The sequence below is a fragment of the Dioszegia hungarica genome (assembly GCF_025882075.1).
Source record: "Dioszegia hungarica strain PDD-24b-2 chromosome Unknown MKK02contig_5, whole genome shotgun sequence".
NCBI lineage: Eukaryota > Fungi > Basidiomycota > Tremellomycetes > Tremellales > Bulleribasidiaceae > Dioszegia > Dioszegia hungarica.
This window is the reverse complement of record NW_026515767.1, coordinates 692,426-716,285: the sequence shown is the minus strand read 5'-3', so window position 1 is coordinate 716,285 and position 23,860 is coordinate 692,426. Positions and strand designations below refer to the sequence as shown.

The 23,860-nt window shown below is 57.4% G+C and overlaps 8 protein-coding genes across 8 annotated transcripts; 3 read left to right on the top strand and 5 right to left on the bottom strand.

The window, feature by feature from the left end:
* Positions 1 to 266: 266 nt before the first annotated feature.
* MKK02DRAFT_42040 (uncharacterized protein) lies at positions 267 to 3,687 on the top strand (the record flags this gene model as incomplete). The annotated part of the gene is made up of 16 exons (XM_053091813.1): positions 267 to 416; positions 469 to 478; positions 523 to 580; positions 627 to 1,167; positions 1,213 to 1,237; positions 1,291 to 1,370; positions 1,418 to 1,550; positions 1,597 to 1,682; positions 1,734 to 1,798; positions 1,846 to 1,998; positions 2,059 to 2,118; positions 2,170 to 2,288; positions 2,340 to 2,516; positions 2,560 to 2,614; positions 2,661 to 2,727; positions 2,788 to 3,687. 16 exons carry the CDS (start codon positions 267 to 269, stop codon positions 3,685 to 3,687), a joined length of 2,679 nt encoding a protein of 892 aa, XP_052948783.1.
* Positions 3,688 to 4,018: 331 nt separating this feature from the next.
* On the bottom strand, positions 4,019 to 8,382 carry MKK02DRAFT_31269 (uncharacterized protein; the record flags this gene model as incomplete). Its single annotated transcript, XM_053088249.1, has 8 exons — positions 4,019 to 4,337; positions 4,388 to 4,641; positions 4,840 to 5,472; positions 5,538 to 5,841; positions 6,047 to 6,128; positions 6,465 to 6,826; positions 6,908 to 7,998; positions 8,053 to 8,382. 8 exons carry the CDS (start codon positions 8,380 to 8,382, stop codon positions 4,019 to 4,021), a joined length of 3,375 nt encoding a protein of 1,124 aa, XP_052948782.1.
* Positions 8,383 to 8,715: 333 nt separating this feature from the next.
* MKK02DRAFT_31268 (uncharacterized protein) lies at positions 8,716 to 9,672 on the bottom strand (the record flags this gene model as incomplete). Its single annotated transcript, XM_053088248.1, has 1 exon — positions 8,716 to 9,672. The coding sequence occupies one exon, from the start codon at positions 9,670 to 9,672 to the stop codon at positions 8,716 to 8,718; it is 957 nt and encodes a 318-aa protein (XP_052948781.1).
* Positions 9,673 to 10,157: 485 nt separating this feature from the next.
* MKK02DRAFT_42036 (uncharacterized protein) lies at positions 10,158 to 11,370 on the bottom strand (the record flags this gene model as incomplete). Its single annotated transcript, XM_053091812.1, has 7 exons — positions 10,158 to 10,291; positions 10,339 to 10,516; positions 10,560 to 10,695; positions 10,748 to 10,855; positions 10,901 to 10,983; positions 11,032 to 11,202; positions 11,248 to 11,370. 7 exons carry the CDS (start codon positions 11,368 to 11,370, stop codon positions 10,158 to 10,160), a joined length of 933 nt encoding a protein of 310 aa, XP_052948780.1.
* Positions 11,371 to 11,560: 190 nt separating this feature from the next.
* On the top strand, positions 11,561 to 13,006 carry MKK02DRAFT_35857 (putative ribosomal protein L2; the record flags this gene model as incomplete). The annotated part of the gene is made up of 3 exons (XM_053089282.1): positions 11,561 to 11,791; positions 11,838 to 12,706; positions 12,751 to 13,006. The coding sequence occupies 3 exons, from the start codon at positions 11,561 to 11,563 to the stop codon at positions 13,004 to 13,006; spliced, it is 1,356 nt and encodes a 451-aa protein (XP_052948779.1).
* A 45-nt stretch (positions 13,007 to 13,051) lies between these two features.
* MKK02DRAFT_42034 (uncharacterized protein) lies at positions 13,052 to 14,523 on the bottom strand (the record flags this gene model as incomplete). The annotated part of the gene is made up of 5 exons (XM_053091811.1): positions 13,052 to 13,087; positions 13,139 to 13,302; positions 13,826 to 13,949; positions 14,002 to 14,085; positions 14,209 to 14,523. 5 exons carry the CDS (start codon positions 14,521 to 14,523, stop codon positions 13,052 to 13,054), a joined length of 723 nt encoding a protein of 240 aa, XP_052948778.1.
* A 345-nt stretch (positions 14,524 to 14,868) lies between these two features.
* On the top strand, positions 14,869 to 15,916 carry MKK02DRAFT_42033 (Alpha/Beta hydrolase protein; the record flags this gene model as incomplete). Its single annotated transcript, XM_053091810.1, has 6 exons — positions 14,869 to 15,024; positions 15,071 to 15,143; positions 15,198 to 15,367; positions 15,418 to 15,467; positions 15,515 to 15,750; positions 15,795 to 15,916. 6 exons carry the CDS (start codon positions 14,869 to 14,871, stop codon positions 15,914 to 15,916), a joined length of 807 nt encoding a protein of 268 aa, XP_052948777.1.
* A 571-nt stretch (positions 15,917 to 16,487) lies between these two features.
* Positions 16,488 to 23,681, bottom strand: MKK02DRAFT_31263 (uncharacterized protein; the record flags this gene model as incomplete). The annotated part of the gene is made up of 13 exons (XM_053088247.1): positions 16,488 to 16,811; positions 16,853 to 17,469; positions 17,549 to 17,898; positions 17,937 to 18,057; positions 18,236 to 18,591; positions 18,656 to 18,833; positions 18,979 to 19,888; positions 19,978 to 20,362; positions 20,661 to 21,065; positions 21,142 to 22,226; positions 22,317 to 22,850; positions 23,012 to 23,416; positions 23,466 to 23,681. 13 exons carry the CDS (start codon positions 23,679 to 23,681, stop codon positions 16,488 to 16,490), a joined length of 5,886 nt encoding a protein of 1,961 aa, XP_052948776.1.
* Between the last annotated feature and the right edge of the window lie 179 nt (positions 23,682 to 23,860).

Genomic DNA, 23,860 nt, shown 5'->3' with positions numbered 1-23,860 from the left:
CATCAGCTGGTATTTGGTTCCAACAGGTTCCAACCCCCAGGTCCCAGATCTAGGCACGGTTCCTTATCTTCCCCGCGCGTCATTTCCGCACCTCAATTTCCCTCACTTCACTTCTCTGTATAGAGTATGCCTTGCTTCTCCCTTCTCTTTTGACTTGCAGCTGTAGCCATAGTACCATCTTCACATCGAGGCTCGATCCAAGTCCACTCCCTTTCCGCTGGGAGAATCACGACCGGACGGGGCTTGGGACGCGCCTGCTGTACAACATGAAGACCTGGCTCAAGCGGGACACGGAGACGACCCCTCTGACTCGGCCGAGGCTCACGACTCGCTCGACCTCTTGCGGACCCGCGCGGGACGTATTAGAACGCTGTGATGTATTCAATACCATCCTGTTAATCCGTCATGATGTAATGGTGAGCTCTCTTTAGCTGCACCTATCTGCGGCGGTAAAAGCTGACAAGACAGACTCGGATAGGTGAGCTGAATCGCAATAATGACGACCGGTCGTGCTGATCAAAGACACGCCTATCACTTGGCAAGGCCTTACTGAACCCGCTGCAGCTTTCAACCTAGTCAGGTCAGCTAGCAGGATTATAGCATCCGTCCCAGTAGCTGACATTTAGACCCCTCACCGAGCGATACATCGCCCTAGACAACCTCTCCATCCTCTACTGCCTCCTCTCGAATCGCCTTCAATTCCTACACGACTCTGCGAACCTCCCGAACGCCCGTCTCAACACCTCCCGCGCGGCACTATGCGAGCTCCTCGCCATCCGCGTCATCACGCACTACGCCAAGTCCTCTACGCCCGATACCCAGCCTGGACCATCCGTCAACTCCGCCAGCCTGGCCGCGATCGCCCAAACGTACGGAGCGGACGGGGTGACTCGTCAGCGCCGCCTGAGCTCCTCGGCCCGCTCGGCGGCGGTGACGGGTGTAAGGCAGCGGCGGATGAGTATGGCGGAGCCCCCGTCGGCGAGACTGGCCAAAAAGCGGTCGGACGAGTTAACGTTGGCCAATGTGCTCATTGCTGGGTTCCGCCCGTTTGCGGGCGCGCCAGAAGAGGTGAAGGAGGAAGAGGAGATGGAGGGGAGGAGAGATATGGGGAGGGCGTGTAATGCGCTTGAGCTGGCGATTGTCACAGAGGCGAAGAGATTCATTGCTGTAAGTTGTCGCCTAAGCTCATTGGGGATCCATGCTGATGTGCAGTGTGCGGCTTGTCAGAAAGTGCTGGGTGCGTATAGGTCTTTGACTGAGCTACGAATAGAGCCCAAGCTGATGATACAGAGTCGGTCTGGCGTGGTAGGATCTACTACACCCCCTCTTCATTCTTCGATGTAATCCCAGATCGGGTGTACAAGCAGAAGGTGAGCTGCTTAGGACCCACTTTGTCCAGCAAAGCTGACACAAGTAGGCGATCACCATATACGACAGCCGCAAAGCTCCTCTGCTGGACCACTACCGACTTCGCGTCCCAGTGTATCGAGCCTTATTGGAATTTTCGGCGTTCATGGTCGTCTTTGCGCTCATGCTCGTGGTTCAGACGAGTGAGCAACAGCCCTTAGCATCCAGGGCTGACGGCTGATTCGGCAGTGAACCAAACGAACATAATGACGTGGTGGGAGGTCGCTCTGATGGTGTACGCGAGCGGCTGGGCGTTTGATAGACTACTCACAACGGTATGTCCAGCTGAGTCCAGCTCACCACAGTGGCCATAGCTGACGCTACAGCTCGAGCATGGCTGGCGCGTCTTTGCTGCTAGTATCTGGAACGGAGTCGACGTTGGGATCATAGCGTATGCCATCTTCCTCCCCACGTTGGGGTATGAGCTGATCAGTCCAGCTTGTTCGGCCTGTACCTCCCGATCCGGCTCTACGGCTTTTGGCTGAACGACCACGATGTCAAGGACTTTGCAATGAGTATATTGTCATGCGAGTCTGCGCTGCTGTTCCCGAGATTGGCTTTTACGCTGCTGAAGCGGAACGTCCTGGTCATGTGAGCTTTCACCTTCGATCTTTGGGTATTCGCAGGGCCGGGGAGAAGCTGACCGTGCAGGTCATTGCGTGCTATGATGGCTCAGTTCGGAGTTTTGATGCTCGCTGCGGTCTGGATATTGTGAGTCACTGCCTGCCTTTGGGAATCTCAAACGCTCCGCTGACATCCCAGTGTCGGATTCTGGCATGCCCTCTACACGCTAGACGAAGGCAACTACGGAGTCTGGGAGATTGCCAAGTACATGACCAACATCTGGTTCGGTCTTGATTCTACCGGCTTTGACATATCAAGTAAGCTCCTCATCCGACGATCCCGTGTGGCAGCAGAGCTGATCGATATAGCCGACTTCCATCCCCAGCTCGGCCCAATCATCTTCTTCATCTTCGCCTGCCTTGCCAATACTCTGTTCTTGACCATAGTGGTTGCAATCCTCTCGCATACATTCGCGGAGCTCAACCAGGATGCGAAGGCGGAGTATATGTTCAGGCACGCTGTGGGGATTGTGGAGGGGGTCAAGTGTGAGTTACTGGTGTGGGAGAGTCGGATCAGCTGACAATGCAGCGGACGCATTGTTCTCGTTCCAGCCGCCTTTGAATATCGTTGCCCTTTTCTTCTTGTACGTCTTATGGTGACAAGTAAGGAATAGAGCTGATTCCCATCAGGGCGCCTGCTAGCTGGACACTCTCCCCTCGAGCCTTCCACCGCCTGCACGTCTTCTTTACCCGCCTGGTAAGCCCATTCATGTCTTTAGCGAGGGACGAGTACTCGACGCAGAGAGCTAACAACCAGACCAACGCGCCTGTTCTCCTCCTTATCACCCTCTTTGAGCGCGCGCGCCACTTTCTCGAACTCCGTCCCCACCTCTTCGACACCCTCCAACGCGCCCTGCCCAAACAGATGCAAAACGTCTCGATATTCATGAGCGGGGCCCACGGTGACGTGTACGCCGTATTCGACTATGCACCCGATACCGTCCTGCTCACCAAGTCCCGGAACGAGGATGCGGAATATGACGATGACGATCAGCAAACGGAGGCGGATGCAGAGAGCGGGTTCTCGAGGTGGCCGACGTACGATATCGTCGAGTCTCCGGATGGGGATGGCGGGGATGAGGATGGGGATGAGGCGATAGAGGATTCGGATAATGAGGAAGGGTCGCAAGCGGGGAGTGGGGGACCCTCGTCGCCTACGGTGCCGGAGCCGAGAGGGAGAGGAGGGACGGATCGGCCATTCATCGGGATGCCGAAAACGAATACGATCGGCGCGGACAGTATTCTCTCTACTTCCCCTTCGACACATCTTCGCCGGCTCGCTTCGGGCAAGACACCGAAGTTGCACTTTGACGATACGCGGACAGGCCGCCGAGCCAGCCAAACCCGGGTGGATACCAGTCCGGCCGGATCGAACCAGAGCGGCGGGCAGGGGCAAGGGCAAGGAGAGGAGGACCTCCTCACGCTACAGCAGATGTACCCCGCGGAGCCGGCGATGCAGAATACGTCGGCGAGGGCGTCGGGACATGTAGGCGGAGGGAGGCGGCAGAGTCTGGGGCTGGAGATGGCAGGACATGGGAGAGAAGAGGGGGAGCCGCCGGCGTGGGCAAAAGGCCTGGGGGAGATGTTGAGGAAGATGGAGGAGAGGCAGGAGAGGATAGAGGGGATGCTCAAGATGGCACCAGGGGAGGGGGATTGATGTATAGATTCTGGGATTCAGTAAGTGGACATGCTGACTGGACTGCTGAATTGGCGCTGACCGCACTGTCACATTTAAATGGGCACGATCGGTCTCTTTGCATGATATTTTTCCGCCCTGATATAACCTGTGTTCGCCTCTATTTCACGGCGAAACTACTACCTCTAGCTGATGATATGACTGCCTATTATACTGCCACCCTAATCTACTGCTGATTCCTCTTGATGACCTCTGGCAATTGTCGAACTTCCCACTCTAATTGACTATCGATGACCCGTGCCGCCTCTGCCGCCTCCTGCCTGATGCGGTTCAAATCCCTTTTCGCCCGACCCTACGCCTCCTGCAACGCCGATGCGCCGTCGGCCATTTCGCTGGGAGTCGCCAAGCATGAGATGCTCTCATAATGGTCGGCGGAGCGGTCGAGGCAGTCTTGCATTGCGTCTGCGAGGGCGGCTCCGCTCGCCCTCATGCGCGGGACAAGCGCTTCGAGTGGCCGCAGGGTGGACGCCCACTCGGTCGCCTTGGTCTCGGCTCGATGCTTGGGTCGACCGTCCGCGTGGAACTGTAGATTGGTGACTGCATAGAAGATATCGGCGCCCAATGTGGTAAAGTCGACGACAGAGAGATGACGTTGGCGGGTGGGTGACTGACTGACATGGTCAGCTCTGTGCTATAGTAAGCTCGAAGGCGAGGTACTCACTTTCTCATGAAGCTGATGTATTGCGCTTGCCGCGGATCAGCGTAGTGGCGTATACCGTGTCCCCAGGGGTAGTACAGGGGCAGGACCCATAACACCGGACGATCCGTGCAGGCGGGAAGAACTGCACGAAGCAGGTTGAAACGCGGACCTTGCATTGGCGGAGTGTGGATGTGGAGCTCCGAGATGCTTCCCCGTTGGGAGAGGGTGTCGGGGGAGAGCATAGTGCGGCAGGTCGCCTCTGCACCCTCAGTCCCCTGGATAGCGATGTGAAGGACCGTGAGCCGAGGTAGGTGGTTTGCAATCGTCGAGAGGAAAACGGGGAGATCCGAGGAAGTGAGGAGTTGGTGAGCTGCAGCCGAGGATGAAGTTGCATTGTACAGGATGAGGGATTTGAGAGAGACCGATGCGACGGTAGCGAAGGGAATGAAATCGTCGATTTCCTATGGAGCAACATGAGGAGCGGAGATGCGAGAGAGCCGCTGAGTGTGCCCTGCTTTGCTCTGCAGCTGGTAGAGGCGAGTGACGTCGCCGAGCTCGACGGGTAGGTCGCCGAAATTGGCAGTGTCATAGATGTTGCCGAAGATGTTGTCGCCCCGCATAGCTTTCAGCCACGTCTGGCTACTGGCAGCAGGGGCGAGTGGATCGGGTAAGCTAGGTTGGAGATTGAATCGCGATTGGACGGAGTAACCGGCCGAAGGAGGTTTGCTCCAAGCAGAGGGAGATTGGGGACAGGATGTGTGATCCGGCCGATGGATACGGACGATCTCGACGGTACCCGTATTGGCGATACTGGTCGGGGCCATGGATATACCGTTGACGACTTCCGCGAGTGGAGGGGGATCGATGTGGGCCACCCACCACCCGTTCTGCTCCGGCTCTTCCTCCTCGTACACCACCCTCCTCACCCCCGGGCACTTCTTCCTGATGACGTCGATGAGGTACGCGCATAACTCAGGGCTGTAGCCCTTCAGACGTCTGGACGCTTCTGCGGGCTGGATTCCCATCGCCCGCAACATGCCGTCCGGGATGTCTCCCTCGCGCACGTATACTTTCGTCACGGCAGCGCAGTAGGTGAGGCGACGCTCCTGACACTGTCAGCTTAAGTCCTACACGAATGAGATGCACTCCGAATAGACACATGAGTGCTCACCGTCTTTGTGCTCATCTTGGTTCTCATCACCAAGAAGCTTACGCTCTTCCAGAACCTCTGCGCCACGTCAAAGACGAATCTCCGACACACGCGCATAAAGGTCTGCAGATCTTGGTGGGACAGGTAGCCGAGGATGTGCTGCCGGATCTCGGGATAGCCGAGGATCCCATACTTCTTGATGTCCGATTCATGGCTTTCGGCCGGGACGGCGATGGGGGCCGTTGCTTGAGCTGATGGAGGTATGGCAGCCGCTGGGAGAGGGGATTCCGGGGTGATTGCCTTCTTCGCGCGCTTGTTCGCCCGCCTGGACGGCACAGCTAGCTAGTGATCAATGTGCAGGGGGAGGCTGAGTTGATGATGCAGATGAAGGGGAGGATGAAGGTGGTCCCGCAAGTGCCACTTTTTGGGGAATCTGAAACACACGGGGTAAACCCAAATGAAACGCCGAGTACAGCCGACGATGTGGCGGGAGGCGTCTTCACCAGCCAGGGGCAGTGGACAGAGTCTACCTTGTTGGGGTATGTGACGAGCCCGTTCGGCTGATGACTCTAGACGGAGGGACAGGCGGAGACGGTGAGAGACGCGGCCCGGCTTATGATCAGTCATGAAGTGCTACCGTACTCAGTACTGCGACCCGGCGCAAGTGGAGAGATCTGATGATATCGTGGGTTAGAGCCGCACAGCAAGTGATGAGGTCCACTCGCTGACGGCCAAGATGCGCACTTATTGTTGAAAACAGTCGTGAGTGTGCATGAATGAGCTGTACTTGGATGTATACGAGACCTGGCTGAACGCTATATGTACAAATTACCATCCTACCTAATTCTCCCGCCCTCTCCCCTCCCCTTGGCATATGCACCGGACCTTACTTCCCTCCCCGTGCTCTACCGATGTCCCCGTATAGCCCGATTACAGCCGCCATCTCACCTTCCACTCCAGCCGCGCTAGCCCAAATAGATGGCTCCCCCATGTCCTCCCAAGCCTCCGCCGACTCTGCCCTGGTCCGCCTCCATTCCGCCAGGCACGATCTGGCCTTGTCGACGGTCTCCGCCTGCCAACCCGTCCCTTGGAACACTTCTACCACCTCCTTCCATCCCTGCAGAGCCTTCTGGAAGCTCGATAGGGCGATAGATGGAACAAGTGTCCCGATGGCGAGAAGGCGGTCGACGAGCGCGGACGCTCGTGTCCCCGCAAGACTGCGCGGTGTTCCGTCCGCATTGTATTCGAGTCTGCGGACGTCGGCCAGGATAGTGACGCCGATGCTACGGAAGTCGACGGTTGACAGGTGTCTTTGTCGATCAGAAGATTGCCTGAGCACAATCAGCTACCGACCTCCAGTCGTGAGCGCGTCCTCAAAGTAATACACTTACGATCGCAGATGGCTGATGAAGGGCATTTGCTCTGACCTTGGCCATATCCGATGCTCATACGTTTCAATCTCCAGTGACCCTAGTTTGGAAGTGCCGAGCACTGAAAGGACACGGAGTATGTTGAAGATTGAGGTGTCCGACGACCCCGCTAGGACGCGAATGTACGCGAGGGTGCCTCTCCGTGAGAGCGTGTCAGGGCGCAGCATGCCTCGGCACACGCTCTCCGCGCTCTCGATGCCCCTCAGCGGGATAGAGAGGACCTGCAGGCGCGTCAAATGCGATCCGATGATCTCGATGAGCGAGGGGATTTCGGCGAATGAGATCAGCAGATGATGCTCGTGTACCGGGGGATATGAAGCGCCGGCGAGGTGGAGTTCCGTCAACGACGATGAAGCGATGTGTGCGAATTCATCGAAGGAGGAGAGGGAGTAGGGAAGGGTATGAGGAGCGCGGATACACGCTAGCCTTTCTTTGCCCCCCTCTGAAATCTGGAGTTGGTATAGTCGAGTGATGTCCGAAAGTTTGACCGGTAGTTCGCCGAGGCCAATCTCTTGGTATAGATGGCTGTAGGACGACTCTTCGCGGAGGTGAGCGAGCCATAGATCCGAGTATTGACCTGACCGGTGGCGTAGCTCGAGATTGAAGACTTGCTGCACAGCATAATCAGTCGACGGGGGAGTGAGCTGTGCGACCGGGTTGGACGCAAAGTAATCGGACGGCCGATGGGAGCTGACGTCCACAATGCACGTGCGAAAGGCCACGATGGTCCCGCTGCCAAGTGTGGCCGTTGTTTTCTTGGCGGTGTCGTACGGCGTCCGCGCTGAGTCGATGAACGCCACCCATCGCTCGCGATTATCAGGCCATGAGCTGGAGGGAGTGTAGGTGATCTTTCGGAGATTGGGACATTTCCGCCTGAGATCCTCCAAGAGCATCCGACAGACTCTCGTCTGGTACCCTTGAAGCCTCTCCATCAACCTGTCACCTTTGAGGGACGCAATTCCCAGCTTGGCGCGCAGTGGTTTGGACTTGGCGATATCGGCCGGTGATATCTGGACTTCGGTTACAGCTGCGCAGTAGGTACGCTGCCGCAGCTGTGGTCTGAGCTTCATTCTGTTCACAGGCATGCTCTGTCTGGGTGTACTCACGGTGGTCATACTCATCTTGTTGCGAACCCTTCCAAGATCTACTACCCGATACAGCTCCTTCGCCGCATCAAATACCGCCTTCTTCTCCACCCGCATGAAACGCGTCACGTCCACCTTATCCAGATAGGCGAGGATGCTTTGGCGGATCTCCGGTACGAGATAGACCTCATTGGCGGCGGAGCGAGGTGGAGCGGAGGGCTGGTCCGATGTGGATTGGGAGGCTGAAGGGGTAGTAGAATCCGTTGCTGGGGGCGTCTGGGACGTGGTCGACCCGGCTGGTGCGGACGGAATCGGCGACGCCTCATGCTTCGACTGCTTACCAGGCGGCATGTTGTCTGGAGGGTGAGGTGTACTCGAGAGAAAGGAAAGATAAGAATGAAGCGGTCAGCAGGAAGGAGGTCAAGCACGTGATCAACATACCTCAAGATCTGAAACACGGGGTAAAATGCGTCCGGGTGGCGAATGTGGCGGAGGGCGAGAAGAGCCCATACCACTACTCTACCGATCACCTTGGCAAGTCGCGCCGCAGGCAAACCAGGAGGGATCTCTAGCGCCCTCATATGGGCGCCGGGAAAACATGCGCTGATACCTGTTGCATGAAAGTCGTCAGTCCCCATAGCTCTATTAGCTGCCTGCCCAAAGCTCGAAGTGACCCGCCAGGCACTAGCAGAAAGCGTCTCCCTCATCCTCCGACCCACTCAGAGATACAGTCGATCCTGCTCTGCTCTGCGCACCGAATGAGATCTCAGTCCAGCTCAGAGCACTGTCCGCGAGTCTGTCATCTTCACTGGCCACTTCGTCGTCATCCTGGGGTTCGGCATTGACCGCACGTCGATCCTGATCCCCAAAATCCTCAATGAGCGCTGTGTAGATCCGCCCCTGGGTCCCGGATCGCTTCGTCGCCAGGACAACTCCATATCCGGCATCGATGGGCTGAAGAACCCAGCCGGAATTGGGCTTCCCTACGTTGATCGTGGTGGACATCCCATCTGCGCTCGTGAAGGTCGCTGAGTGGAGAAACGCGGCACGGTCGCTTGCGAGAACATCTTGGAAATGGGAGCCGTCCCACTCAAAGGCCAGCGGCTGTACATCCAAGGGAATGCGCATGGTCCGGTGCACGGGAGCCGACAGATGCCACCCCACCTCAGTCGCAGCATTCGGGTCCTTGTTCCTGGAGACGAAGACGACCGATACCTTGTACCGCCCCACGGATTCGGGCTCTATCGAAGCAGTCTCATCCTTGTGGTGAGTGACCCGCGCGGCATGAGTCACGCACCTGCCCTCATCTCCGCTCAGCTCGTGGTCCCCGAGAAGCGTATCCGTGTCGACGGTTTTGAGGAGGATCAGCAAGGTCGCTTTGGTGTCCTTGCACTGTACTCCGAACGTCTCCTCCGGATCCGAGAGAGCAGAAGTGGAGGGCGAGGTTGACGGGCGAGCAGCTTTCATCTGCGTCGCGGCACTGCAGGACTCAGCGGGCATTCTGATCAGCCAATCGCTGACATGGGTTTGCCGGATAGGAACGCCCTTGGCAGTCTTGAGGGTGTACGACTTGGAAGGGCTGGTGTCGCGGTGACTCGGGGCGCCGCTCGTGGAAGGTGGAAGCAATATGGTGTCGCTCATGATGGATAGCTTGACTGAGGTGATGTATGGAAACTTAAAAGTGCGAGGTAAGGGGGCGACCAAGCCTGTCGAGACGACTCGGTCAGAATGGAACCGAAAGGAGGTCTCAACGAAACACCTCACGAGTGAGTGTGGCTATGACGTCGTCAAGGGATCGTCCTGCTCGGACTGCAGGCTAGCACGCCATCAGACATCATGGAATCCGACGGAATGTGGCAGAATCCAAATGCCGCTAGACGCGGGCACCAGCACGAAAGATTGATGTCAAAGTCAGAATTACGCCCATGAGCGACCCATTTCCATACTTGGGAATAGCGATAGCTCTGGAACAGGAGCAGCACCCAGGCGCGTGATCGAGTCTGAATGAGATTTCAGCGTATCAGCGATATTAGTACGTACATTCCCCTGATAAACGAACACCTCGGCTTGCATGCCTTTTTTACTTCCCTCCATCACATATACTCTTCCCTACCTGCCCGGAGGACTCAGCTGAAGGGCGGGAACCACTTCCACCTCCTCCCCGGGAACACCTTGGGGTCAAACTCGCGCTTATACCTGGCGTACTTGCCCGCCGCCCAGCGGTGCATGAACATCGTCGCAATGACGCTGTACACCACAGCTACACCCTATCAGCTCGAGGCCACCTCGAAGCGGAAGCCCACTCACTGCCAATATCAAAGCCAGTCATGATGCTCATCGCAAAGACACCGAGGGTTTCAAACCAGTAGTTGGCACACACGACGGTCCCGAAGCCAAGACCGGTAGGGTACTTGCGTGGCTGACCAGCGGGCTGGCGCAGCGAGGCGAGGTGGACGTGGGCGTTGAGGTTGAGGAGTTCAGCGCACTGTGCGGTCAGCATGGTTCTCAGCGGAAAGAGAAGGACTGACCAGGATAAAGAGGCTCCAAAAGCCGACCCAAGCGGGGTTGTTCAGGATGGAGCCCTTGAGCGCCTCAGCAGAGTAGGCGGGGCGGTACAGCGTCAAGCCACAGAGCACGCCAACGACTCCCCAGTAGTAAGCCGAGCTGGCGAAATCAGCGTAGTTCTCGATCAGTAGCAGACTTGGCTCGAACCTACTTTCGGTAGACGTAGGCTAGTGGCAATGTTGACCGCGAGAAGGAGTGGACGAATGCAGACTCCAGCCACCGCTTGATGAAGTGCAGTACGATGATATTGCGAATAGCTCTGTCTCATCAGCTGATGATCCTACGGGCGAGAATTGGAGCTGACATTTGCAGAGCGGACGGCGTGTATGCTCCCCAGATGTGGTGAGAGAGCTTGAGGAACAGCGGGTTGATGAAGATCGGTCCAGCCTGGTGTATCAGCCATAGGTCCATCTCCTTGTAATTCGAGTGACCAACATATTCCCACAAGTACAGGTACCGATACGGCACTTGCTTCCCGAGATCCTTCAGTCGAAGCTCCGCCTTGTCTCCCACGCCATACGAAGCGAGCGATTTAGACTCGTCCGTCAAGGGTGTGGGCTTTCCTTCGCCTTTCGAGATAGTCAGTCGCTGCCTGTTCGGCACGAGCTATCGAGTTAGCCTGGCTCCAGGCGGAGGTCCGTCCGAGCTCACCACGGGAAACTTGGCGTGGACAGCCTGGTGGAGCTGTTTGACGGTGACTTGCTCGGGATGCCGGTCTGGGAAATCGACCGACACCTTGGGCTTGCCCTTGGTGCTGATAGTGAGGGATACCATCTTGCTATCTATGGATGATAGATGTATAGAGTCAAGCTATACTATGGCTGCACCAGGACGTCGACATCCATCTGCACGTGATCAAATTCCTCAGGAACGGTACCAAAATCCGCTGCCCTTCTGGCCAGCAAGAAATTGGCCTGTCTTTGCTCTTTCATCTACATCTCCCACCATGATCGGCGTGTTCAACATGGCCTCTAGCTCGAGGGCAGCGGTGCGGACGGCGGCCTTCTCACTTAGGCAGCCAGTTATACCGGTATCGTCCGCCTTCGCTCGGCGGCTGTACGCTACCGAGAGCGAAAGTCGACCATCAGCTGCGCCGGTGCCCACGCCTGAGTTCTCGCTCTCTGGCTCGGCATCGCGGAGTACAGGTCAGACTACCATGAAGAAGTATACTGGACCAGGATTTCCCAAGATTCCAGTGAGCTATCGGCCGCAGTTTGGCTCGGGCAAAGCTGATAACATAGGGTCTGCGCCACCTCGTCCATCCCCATCACCCCCATCTTCACGCTGGCGCGCCCGTACGAGACCTCACAATACCTCTTCGGCGTAATGGCGGGCGGAACGGGACTGGACAAGTCGTCAACCGAGGCGTAGGCGGAGGGCATCGCAAGAGATTACGGATTGTCGATTTCCACCGGGTGGAAGCGGGGGAGCAGGACGTTGTTCGGATCGAGTATGATCCGGGACGGAGTGCGCATATCGCGCTGCTCAAGGCGAGGGTGGCGGGTGCGAAGGATGTGGAAGTGGAAGAAGGGGCGGCACTGGCGGAGATGGAGGGAGAGGAGAGTACGGATGCTGGCGCGACCATTCGATCGAGAAATGAGGTCCGGGGAGGATGGAGCTATATCCTCGCTCCGGAGGGATTGAGAGCGGGGGACGTCGTCACTTCTTATCGGAGTGGTATACCGTCTGGTCTTGTCGAGGGATGGAGCGAGAAGCCTTCCGACTCGGATCCCTCAGCACCTCAATCCGTCAACCCTCCAGAATCCGGAACGTCCCGCGCTCTTGGTCTCCTCCGTACCATGACCCTCAAACCTGGAAACGTCCTCCCTCTTTACCTCATCCCCGCTGGAACATCCATCCACAACATCTCCATGACGGCATCGGGACGGATGCAGCTGTGTCGGTCAGCAGGGAGCTACGGGCAGATTGTGGCGCACCACGGACCCAAGGGGGAGGCGTTGGGTGGAGCGCAGATCTTGAGCATGGGCGGGAGTGTAGGAGAGGATGGAAAGCTGCAGAAGAAGAATGGAAGCGTGCTGGTCAAATTGCAAAGTGGGGAGGTGCGGCGATTGGATCCGGGATGTTGCGCGACGGTGGGGACGGTTAGCAAGTGAGTGATTCGATCCGAAGAGGAGGCTTGGCTGACGCCTGCAGCAAAGAACATCACTCTGCTCAACTCGGTAAAGCCGGTCGAGCACGCTGGCTCGGTCAAAGACCTATCGTTCGAGGTCTCGCCATGAACGCTTGCGACCACCCGCACGGAGGTGGTCGAGGAAAGTCAAAGGGAAATGTTCACCCTCGGTCCGCCACAGGTGTGCTGAAGGGTGTGCGTACGAGGCGGTCCAAGGATAAGGACGGGAACAAGCAGGTGGTATCTGAGAGGCCGAGAGGGAAGGCGTCGAAGAAATAGATATCGCAGATGCATCCCGCTGCTCGTCTGGCTACACCATCGCTTTTAGCTGGAGTCATCCGACGACGTGTCCTCATCATTCTGACATGTCAGCTCGACTCCGCCGCAGCTCAAAGCACCGGACTCACCAACTGTGCGCCTGGGGGTGCTTCTTCCAGCCGTCCGCCGGCCCTCTTGATGCGCTGCTGGCTTGGACACCCGATGTTTTAACGTCCGTATGTTCGCCTTGAGATCACTCTCCACGCCTCCGCCCGCCTTCTTCAACAGATTCGCCGCTCTCTGATTCGCCTCTGCGACTGCACACAGCAGTGTTTCCGCCTCTCGTAACATCTCGGCTGGCTCGCCGGTGACCGCCTCGCTGTCTGTTCGCATAGCTGCGCTGCGAGACTCCGCCAGACTGCCGAGGAGCGCAGGCACGAGGGTGTCTCGGACGACTCGTTCGCTGGTCGTGGTGGACACCGAGAGGCTAATCGAAACCCACCCGATCGGCCGTGCACATATGTGGCGGCAGTGTTGCAGCGACCACTTCACAGGGACAATTGAGGCGGAAGTCGGATGGAATGTGTAATACACGGCCAGTCCAAAGTCGGAAACAAATGCTGCTCTGAACCTGTCACATCTAAAGCATGCGTCTAGCCGAGCTCAAGCTATATACAGCGTACCCATCCATACCTAAAGTCTGTCTGATCATACTAAGCCTATATACATATACAGCACAACGAGTCAGGCAGTCATATTTGATTATTTCGTGGTTACCGTTGCAGATACCGTACCAGAGCCAGAGGGAAAGACTCACCTGAGCTGGAGGAGAATACTCACGGAATTTGAACCTGTACTGGTCCATTCCCGGCAGCTGGCTGATGTTGTACATCTTCCGATGATTGACGAGGAAGGGATGAAGAGCAGCACGGGCATCCTCCCATTGACGTTCGAGAGTTTGATACTCAAGATAATGAGAGTCAGCGATGGCGACGGAAGTAAGAGGGGAGACTCACAGGAACAAAATCGGCGAGAATGAGCGGGCCAGAGGCTGGGTCAGAAGCCCTGCACAGCACTTGTTCCCATTGGGCGTCCGAAGCCTGAGATTGTCAGAACTGTCCAGGATGGGAAAAAAAGATATGACTCGCGTCTCGGGCAGCGCGCTCGGCCGTTCGTAGCTGATTTGTCAGCTAAGGTCGCGAAAATAGTAATGACAGACATACCGTGTTCCAGCGATCAATGACAGTCTGCGGAGGACTCAAGAGAGGCTGGGGAGCTGCCGCTTCTTGGACCTTACCGCCATCCTCCGCCACTGCATCGACAACGGCTTCTTCCACCTTGACCTTGACCTCCACATCGTCACCCTCTTTTTTTCCTGCTTGCTCCTGCCCATCATCCCCTTCATGCCCTTCATGCCCTTCATGCCCTTCATCTCCTGCATTCCCTTCCGACCCATCGACCCCAGCTTCCAACTTGGCCGCGGCTGACCCGCGCGGTGATGCGGTTATCGAGCCTGCCCTGTCCGCTGAAGCCGACATTTCCGCAATTATTGATCTGTATAAGACCCGAGTACGAGACTGTGGCTACTCAGAGCCGGGATGTAGGAGCCGGCGAGGTCTGAAGAGAGGTATACAGCGCGAGCGAGTGATGATGCAGAGTTGACGCGACGCGGATGAGTCAACGAGGAATGCGGAGTTTACGTACCGTATTGCTTCCGACGGAACACAGAGAATTAAGCTCGGTCGCCGAGCTTACTGCTGTCAGCCTGCCACCCACAGCCTTTTGAGTTGACTGATCTTCTGCTTGTTCCACTCTCAGCACTGATCTCAGCACCTACTCCGAAGACCATGTCCTTCCTCAACGTCTCACCGTGCTGTGTCACCATGCCCACAGAGCTGCCCGGCGAGCCGCGAGGCACCATGCAGCTGGCTGGGGAGGGCGGACGGACCGTCGCGCGGTATATCGTCAAGCCCAAGGAGGGCGTCAAGGACGACAAGGCTGCTCTGGTGATCCTGTACGACCTTATGGGCTTCAAGACTGTGAGTTAGCCCTCTCGACAACCCCACTGGCTTGGCTAATCAACAGACCAACCCCAAGATCATCGCTGATCAATATGCCGACCAACTCGGCATCACAGTCATCGTTCCGGACTATATCCGTGAGCTGCTGTGGTTATGATGCCCATGATGACTTCAGGAAGCTGACTCTTTAGCTGACGCGCCGGAGCCTATGCTACTCACCGGTATCATGGATACTTTCCCAGGGGAGAACGCGGAGAAATCTTGGTTTGCCACGATCAAAGACTACCTCTATGTCTTCTCCAAGTTGATTTGGAAGCTCCCAGGTTTCACACTGGCGAAGCTGGTCCCTATCTGCTCCAAGGTGCATCATACCCATCCTACACACTCGCTGTACTCCAGCTGATCATGCAGGCGATCCAAGAGCTCCGCAGCGAGGGGTACGAGCGGGTCGGCGGTATCGGGTATGTCCCCCTCGAAACTTCGGTCGCATCATGAGCTAACGGTACAGGTACTGCCGAGGCGGCTCCATGGTCATCTCCCTCCTCTCCGAAGGCGACGCCTCCCTCCTCGACTGCGGTATCCCCTGCCACGCCGCACCCGATCCCGCCGCCTACCCTAAGATCACCAAACCCTCCCAGTGGCACTTTGCGAGCCACGATCCCTTATTCAAGCCCAAGCAGATCGCAGAGGTGCGCCAAAAGATGGAGGGAAGGGGTGTGGTGTTTGAGCAGACCGTGCATGAGCGTGAGTCCACCAAGGTATGACCAAGGAATCAGGCTGATTAGCAGAGACGTCGCACGGGTTCGCGGCGAGGCCGAATCTGAACAATGAGGCGAGCAAGAAGGCGTTTGAGGAGGCAAATGCGGCGGCAGTCAAGTTTCTGAGGACTCACTTGAAGTTAGGAGAGTGATATGGGGCTTCTCTAAGTTCAGTTGTACATAGCGTCAGTATTGGTATGCCTTTAGCTTAGCGAGTTGGTTTCACTCCGGGTCAATGCATTGTCATCTACCCCTCCCGCAAGCTGACCCCTACTCTGTCCATAGGTCCACCGCATATACATTCTGCCGCTATGCCCACACCGCTCCTGCAACCGCCGGCGCCTGCATATCCTGTGCTATTGTCTGCGCATCGGACGGCCATCGGCGTCGTATGCGAGATCCGCCACCTGAATAGGGTCAAATAGACCCAGCGAGGGGAAGTTTACGGTTGCGAGATGGGCGCGTCTTTCGGGCGATTGTCTATGCCGTCAGCGTCTTGCTCCTCAACCCTTCTTTACAAGCTAGTGGACGACTTACGATTGTAAATACCGAAGATAGACCGCCTGCGCTTCGGCCGTCCAGCCACCATAGTCCCCCATAGCGATATGTACCGTCGCATCTGGTATACGCGACCACAGAGGGGCTAAGCAGCGCAAGACCGACCACAGCGCCGTGTATTGCTCTGAAGTGAGGATGACGAGTTCGGTGAGGGTGCCCCCTGGCTCAAGCTTCTCCGGAGATAGCATGGCTGCGCAGTCTCTGTCCGCCGAGCCGACCCCCTCCAGCGCCATACGGAGCAAGCGCAAAGAGGGGAGCTTTGTCTTGATGGTATCGACGAGCTGCGGGAGGTCCGAAAATGACATGTTGGTTCCGCCAGGTGGGTATCGATACGATCGCTCCCCGCATAGTACGAGCGAGACGAGCGAGGTCGAGGCGATGCTGGCAAAGTCTGCGAAGTCGCGCAGGGTTCCGATGGTAGTATAAGGGGAGATGATATGCTCGAGCCGCTCCGAGAAGTGCTGTTTGTCCTGGAGCAGGTACAGCCCGCTCAAGTAGGAGAGGTCCACCGGGAAGCGCCCGAGGCTGACGCTTTTGTACAGCTGGCCCATGATGGGGCTGTTGCGGAGGGCCTCCAGCCACTCGGTCGGCCGCAGAGGGTCTTCGCGCCATCGTGGAAAGTGCACAATGAGGTCGAAACGCTCCCAGATGGTGTAGGCGGGAGAAGGGGGAGGAAAGGGAAGGGTTGCCGTAGCAGGGTCCGCCGAGACGTCGAACCGCCGAGTATGGAAGAGGTCGACGTGTCCGGCGTGAGAGGATCCGCTGGTGTTGTTGTTGTTGAATTGCACCGTCCAGATGTCATCATTCCCGAATGGCTCGTATACGCCTCCAAATGTTGCGTCCTTGACATGGGGGAAGCGCCGGACGATGTCCGGGAGGACGAGATTGGCAGCGGATGGATCGTATTTGAACGGCCGGGAACGAGGGCATTGGCAAGTTTTAGACCAGAGTCTGCGTTCCGTTTCCGAGTCAGAGTCCGTCTCGTCGTCCGCCTCGTCCGATGACCCATGGCTATCCGACGACCAGTCCCCTTGATCATCGACCGAGGATTCCGCTTCCAGACGTCTGAGTAGGGGACGGTCATAAGCGTGACGCGCCATTCTGACTGCGGGAGCCATGATCGAACGAGCGTCAATGTGCCGGACACCTTCACGATAGAGCTGACTCCGACTCTACGGAGAAGTCAGCTTGTATTCCAGACGAAGGCCAACCAGAAGAAGACTTACCGACCGCGACGTCAGCCCATACTGAGCCCTCTTCCCGCTGATTGAGTGGTACAGCAGCTCCGAGACATCTCTCATGGTCCTCCTCTGCACTCGCATAAAGATTGCGAGAGACCCGCGATCGAGGTGCACGAGTATGAGCTCGCGGATGTCCGAAATATCGAAGCAGGCCCGAGAGGCGGGAACCTGCGGTTCCGCGCGATTGGCGGAGCTGTTTGAGCCGGGCGGGCCGAGACTCGCCTGCCTCGGGAACATGATCTTGGCCTTGTCCTATATGCCTCGCCCGGGCAGCCGCCAGGACTTCCAAGGAAGATCGTTGATGTCGAGATGAAGTACGATAGAGGCAGTTTGGGCTGAACATCAAGTCGACGGAGCGGACGAGTTGACGCACGGACATGTCCTGTCCGGCCCTCCAAGCTGAAGCCTCTGCAGACGCTTCGCAGAGGTACCGATGAGCCAGACCGCACTCGCAAGGTCGGCGAGAGAAGTCATGACATGTATGTACAATGAGCCTATGAGTCCATCAAAGTCCACCAACTACACCGACTCTCCCCGGGTCCTCCATGCCTCAGCCGCCTGCTTCAGCTTCCCCGTCCCTCCACCGACAACCCGCTCAGTCCAAGGCCCCAGTGACGACCCCCCTGAGACACCGCCGCATCTCCTCTGCTTCTCCTGTCATCTTCAATAGACTCCGCTTCGGGTGCAACGCCTGTCCCGCGGCCCAATCAGCTTTCCAGAGCGCCTCCACAAGCTTCGCCAGCTCCTCTAGCACCTCGGCCGTTGTACTCGCGCCCGCCATCGCCTTGAGCCGTGATGCGGCCCCATCAAGATCATGCAGTGCGCTGGAAAGACTAGCGGAAGGGTAAGGATTGGGGTGATCGAGGAGGGATTTCGCCTTGTCCGCCCAGGTGGTGGACTCTGACACGCGGAGGGGTATGGGCCGACCGTCTTCGTGATATTGGAGCTTGTCGACGCCGAAGGGGTCAGCCACGTCGAGTGTGGAGAATTCGACCTGCGAGAGATATCGGCGCCTCTGTGCGGGTTGACTATCATTTCAGCTCGCGATTTAGGCAGATGATTCAAGAGACAGGGGTGTCGTGCCTGACGTACTGCAGGAGATAACGCAATAACTTGCTCTGGAGTTCCTCCGAGCCCCACGGCCACATTTCATTCGGTCGGATGTAAATGGACGCCGTCGGGCGGCACATGAGGCCGCATAGACGAATGGCGTCAAAAAGCGGGATGGCGTGCCGCCTGCTTGTGATGTCGAGGGAGGACACCAATCCGCCTTGGTCAAGATAGTCGTCCGCGAGTGCGTCTCGACACGCTGTCTTACAATTGGGCGTGAAGCTGACTGTGAGACCGAAATGGGTAAGCGACCGGAGTTCCGACCGTACGATCCGGCTGATTCCGCCCAAGTCGGCGAAACTGACGCCCGCAATGCCCGATTTCGATTGACAGGTCGCCGCAGTCGCTCTCGGGGTTGGTGGCCATGCGGAGGGTAAGCCGAAGAGTAGAGAGGGACGGCATCTCGTATCTGACGAGTCGGCTGATAGACGCAAGATCGGCGAAGGAGATCTGTGCGAGGTTGGAGCAAGAGGTGTCTAGGAGGTCGAGAATGGTGAGAGACTTTAAGTCCGCCGTAGCGAAGCGCTCAAAGTCGCAGATGGAGTAAGATGTGATATATGGCGCATAAAACTGTCCGAGCCGCTTTGGGTGCCCGAGCGATTCTGGACGGGCGAATGATGAGATGATGTCGTCGAGACGGACAGGGAGGGGCCCGCAATCGACGATGGGTCCGGCGTTGGCGAGATGCGGGTCCGAGCAAATATGCTGCCAGATGTCTTCTAGGGACTGATCGGACCGCTGAGGGACCGCCTGGATCATGAGGCTGAACCGCTCGTGAATGGTATAGTCGGCCGAGGGGGGAGCCGGGGGCAGGAAGGGCTGCGCATAGCCGTCAGAGACATTCAGATAGCGGAATCTGGAGATGGCAATATGTCCGATGACCGCCGACGTGGAGCTCGAAGCCGAGTCCGCCGGGACGCCGTGTGACGGGGCAGGGGAAAGCGTAATGGTTACACCTCCTCCGAGGCGGATCTCCTTGAGCTCATGATGTTGCTCTGTGAGAGACCGTACGAGGATGTCGACGACGTCTGGGTGGTACTCTCCGAGATGGTAGGCGAGCGCCCTGTCGGTCGGTTCCGCGCCCCCTCGAGCCTTTCGAGCGATGAAGCTCGGTGTCGAGGTGAGCTGGGCGAGTATGGCCGGTCGGTGGTTCTGCATGTGATGCGCGGTGCCGTTGACGACGGACACGGCGTCACAGTACATCGCGCTTCTGGGCTGATTGATTAGCTTCTAGAGCTGCGGGCAGGGGCAGGGTTACGAGTGATGAGAAACGTGAAGGGCTGCACATTCGAATCTCAACTCACGGTACATCTGTCAAGCAGCGTCTGGGTCTGATCATACGTGACAGTATGATACAGCTCCTGCGCAACAGCGAGCATACCCGCTCGATTACAGCGCATTATGACGGCGAGGCCGGGGAGCTTGATGTAGGGGTTGTTGAAGACGATCCGTCCAGCGGGAACGGGGAGAGGGAGAGGAGGTTCCGCTGTGAAGGTGAACTCAGCGCCGCGGATCTCGTCTGAGCCGAACTCCATGGCGACTGTGAGCTTGCTGCGGTCTGATTGCCAGTGAGAAAGGACGAGGAGAGGTAAAGAGGCAACGCGAGGAATGAGGATTTCGACGGGGCTTGAGTTTCGTTCCTGGCCAGGCCAAGTGCGGCACCATTCAGAGACCAGTAGGCCGGCGTATCTTTAAGACAGGAGGCACTATGCACTGCCGGATCGTCTACAGAAGCGACAGACTGGAGCGAGGATAACAAGGGCCAGCTCAGTCGACGCCTTCAGTGACAAGCATGAGATCAGCTACACATACTTGGATACATGATTTACGGCCCCTCGAAACGAACGATAATATCACCACTGCCAGACCCAATTCCTCCGGCGTCCCCATGACCCTTCCATTGCTCAAGTATCCTGGTTCCCCGCCTACATCCCTTCGTCGTCCTCCCGACCCTCTTCTATCCGCCATCAACCCCCGAACTCCTCACCCGCCGCCAACGATCCGCTCGAGCGCCTTGACGTACTCGCCCGCCTCCGCCTCCGCCGCCTCGCTCTTCCTGATGATCTCCTGCAAGTCCTTGACCGCATCCATCGCCGCCTGCTTTGCCCCGCTAGCCGCCCGCTGTACCCACCAAGCCTGGTTGAGCATCTCTTTAGAGGTTGCCGACGATGAGATCACTCTGAGCTTTTCCGCCGTTTGGGCAAAGTCCGAAATGTAGTCCGGGACCTCGTGGAAGCCGCTGTCGGTAACGGCCGTTTCGAGCTCCGCGGCGCGTTCGAGCCAGGCCGTGGCTTTCGTGCGTCCCAGCCGTATGGGTTTTCCGTCCACCCGATACCGGAGCCCCTCGAGCTGCGACGGTAAAAGAACATCGAGATCTGCGAAATCGATCTGGCTGAGGTGTGCGCGCCGGTAAGCTGGCTGCCTGAGCAAGATTAGCGACACTCGGTCGGATAGTCTGAATTACTCACTTGCGCAAGTAGGCCAGTACTGCTCCATCGTCCCATCCCCGCAGTGTAGTGTACGAGATGTTTACGTCCGCTGCCGAGCCGAGGATTGGCGCCAGTGTCCGGATGATATTGAAATGACCGGAGGAGTGGGTCGTAGCGTGGATGTACAGGGTTTTCAAGCCTCCTTCCCTCTCTAAGCAGTCTCTAGTAAGACCAGACAAGCAGTCCGCCTCGGCCGTGTCGATACCCGTCAACGCGATGGAGAGATGGACCAACTTGGGCAAGTTACTCCGAATCATCTGGGTGAAGATGGGGATATCTGCAAAAGACAGTAGGGGGAGCGCTTGAGGATTGGAGTCCCTGTCGCAGAAAAGGGTCAAAGAAGTGAGGTGTTTCGACGCGATTCCGGCAAATTGCAGGAAGGCATAAGAGTCGAAAGGGGTAATGTTATTGGCGGTGATGGTAGAGAGCCGGGTTGTGTGACCTCGGGCGGACTGGTGGTTGTAGATCGCGCAGAGCTCTTCGAGTGAGACGCGTTGCGAATCGAAGTACACAACCTGGTAGAGGTCACACATACGATCGATCGCGGCGCCGGTGAAAATGTCGTGTAGAGTCGAAGGTGTGGGAGGACCACCATGGATCTGGAGATTGAAGCGTTCCTCTATTGTGTAGTCGGACGAGGGGGAACGGGCGACCGGTATGACGTATGGTGTGTGCTGATTCCACAGGTGAAGCCTTAGGAGTTTGATATGACGGGATGACGTGGTGGTCCGATTGGACGGGTTTGAAGGCCCGGAGGTTCCGCCCGTTCGATCTGCTGGGGAGAAGGTGACTTCCCAGCTGTCAGCACCATAGGCGGGACTGCGTGCCGCGCCGAAGGTGATTGCGCGAACGTGTGGAAAGACCCTCCGCAGTGGTTCGACGATGATGGGGAGCGCCTCCGGCCGATATTCCTCGAGAAACCCGGACAGGGACTGTCGACCGTATCTGCTCGAGGGATCTGCGTTCATCGCTGCATAGAGCTTGCGCGAGACCAATGGGGGATGATGGGTTATCCGCCGAGCGTCGATATGGGTGACTGCGTTGCAAATCATGCGCTTTGAAGCCTATCAGGTGTCAGCTCTAGCCGAAAAGTTGTTGTGATGTAGAGTTTGAGGAGGGGAATCCGGCGATGAGGAACATGGACGTGAGCTTACCGTATCTCTCGACATGTGCAGAGTCGCCTCATCATACGTGATCTCCCGAAAGAGTACCCTCGCCACCTCGCTCATGCCCTTCTTGGAGAGACGAAGGCAGCGCGCGAGGGTGGGCGAGTCGGTCCACCGGAGGATGATGCTTTTGATCTCGGCGATCTCCCAGACCGTTCGGCCGGCCGAGTAGGGTTGCGGAGCTTGCGCCGATGCGGTGGAAGGAGCCGGGGGAGCGCGTATCTTGCCCGAGCGCAGGGTCATGGCGGGTATGGTATTGCCTTCAGAGGGAAAGATATGTAGAACATGAAGACGTTTGGTGAAGGGAGCAACCGCACGAAGGGCAATTCGGGCACGCACGGACCAAGCTCCAAGGCCATTAAGGTCGTCCAGATGGCAAGCTACAGTACTATGTAGTCTAGCTAGCAGCTGGTCTGGGTCCAGTGCTCGGGATACAGAGCGCATATATGGCCTAATGACCAGACTAAAGATAGCATGGCCACGTAGAACTTGTAGAGCGTAAATCGCGAAAAAACTAATATGCTCCTCTGAAGCGCCCATCCCCCCGCCTTAGCCTATCCGTGCGGTTCCTCCACCCCCATCCCTCTCTCCCATCATCCTAGATGTCCGCTGCTCCCCTAAACCTCCTCAGCTCAGCCGATCCACCGTCCCATTCCCTCGCAAGGAGACTCCCTTCCATAAACGATCCTTCTGAGCGTTCGGACGTATTCCTCCACCTCCTGTTCAGCCACACTGCTCTTTTCAACAATGACCTCCAGCACGTCCCTGGCCTCCTCGGCAGCACCCTTCGCATCCTCGATGCTGTAAAGTATCTGCTGAGCATGATCAAGCATCTCCTGCGGGGTCGCCTTTGAAGACATGGCCGTGAGCCGAGCCGACGCAATTGCGAAAGCGTCAACTTCTTCCTGGATCGAGTCGAACGACGGTGGAGGATCGGCGAGGATCGTTTCGAGCTCGCCAGCTTGGGCAGACCAAGCTATGCCTCTGGTACGGCCCCGCCGGATCGGTTTCCCGTCTACTCTGTAGAGCAAATTCCGAAGTTGCCTCGGATAGGCAATGTCCACGGAGTTAAAGTCAACGATGGCTAGCTGAGCGCGGCGGTAGGGTGCTTGTCTGCGATGAATCAGCTCGGCCTACCGTCACCTCCCTGTATAAGACTTTTGACACGTCCGACATCCCCTTCTTGTGCGTCCGCAGTACCCGCAGAAGATCCCCGGTGCAGAGGAACTCGAGGATGCGGAGTTTGATTTCTGAAATAGACCAAAGACGCTGAGCGGCCGAGGGCTCTGCGTCGACCGCCGGAGCGAATGTAGCGGCTGGAGCCGTCCTGACTCTGCCTGACCGCAAAGACATGCTGGCGGCAATGACCCAGCGTCGACCGAAGGTAGATAGATAGAGGGAGAAGAATGCCAACGCGTAGATCGAAAGCTCCCAAATGTCAGGTCTGCAAGAGTCGAAATTCCTTTGGAGACTCCACGCCACCCAGCGCACAAGAAGCCTGCAGCTCATGCTTTTTCATCTTCCCACCATAC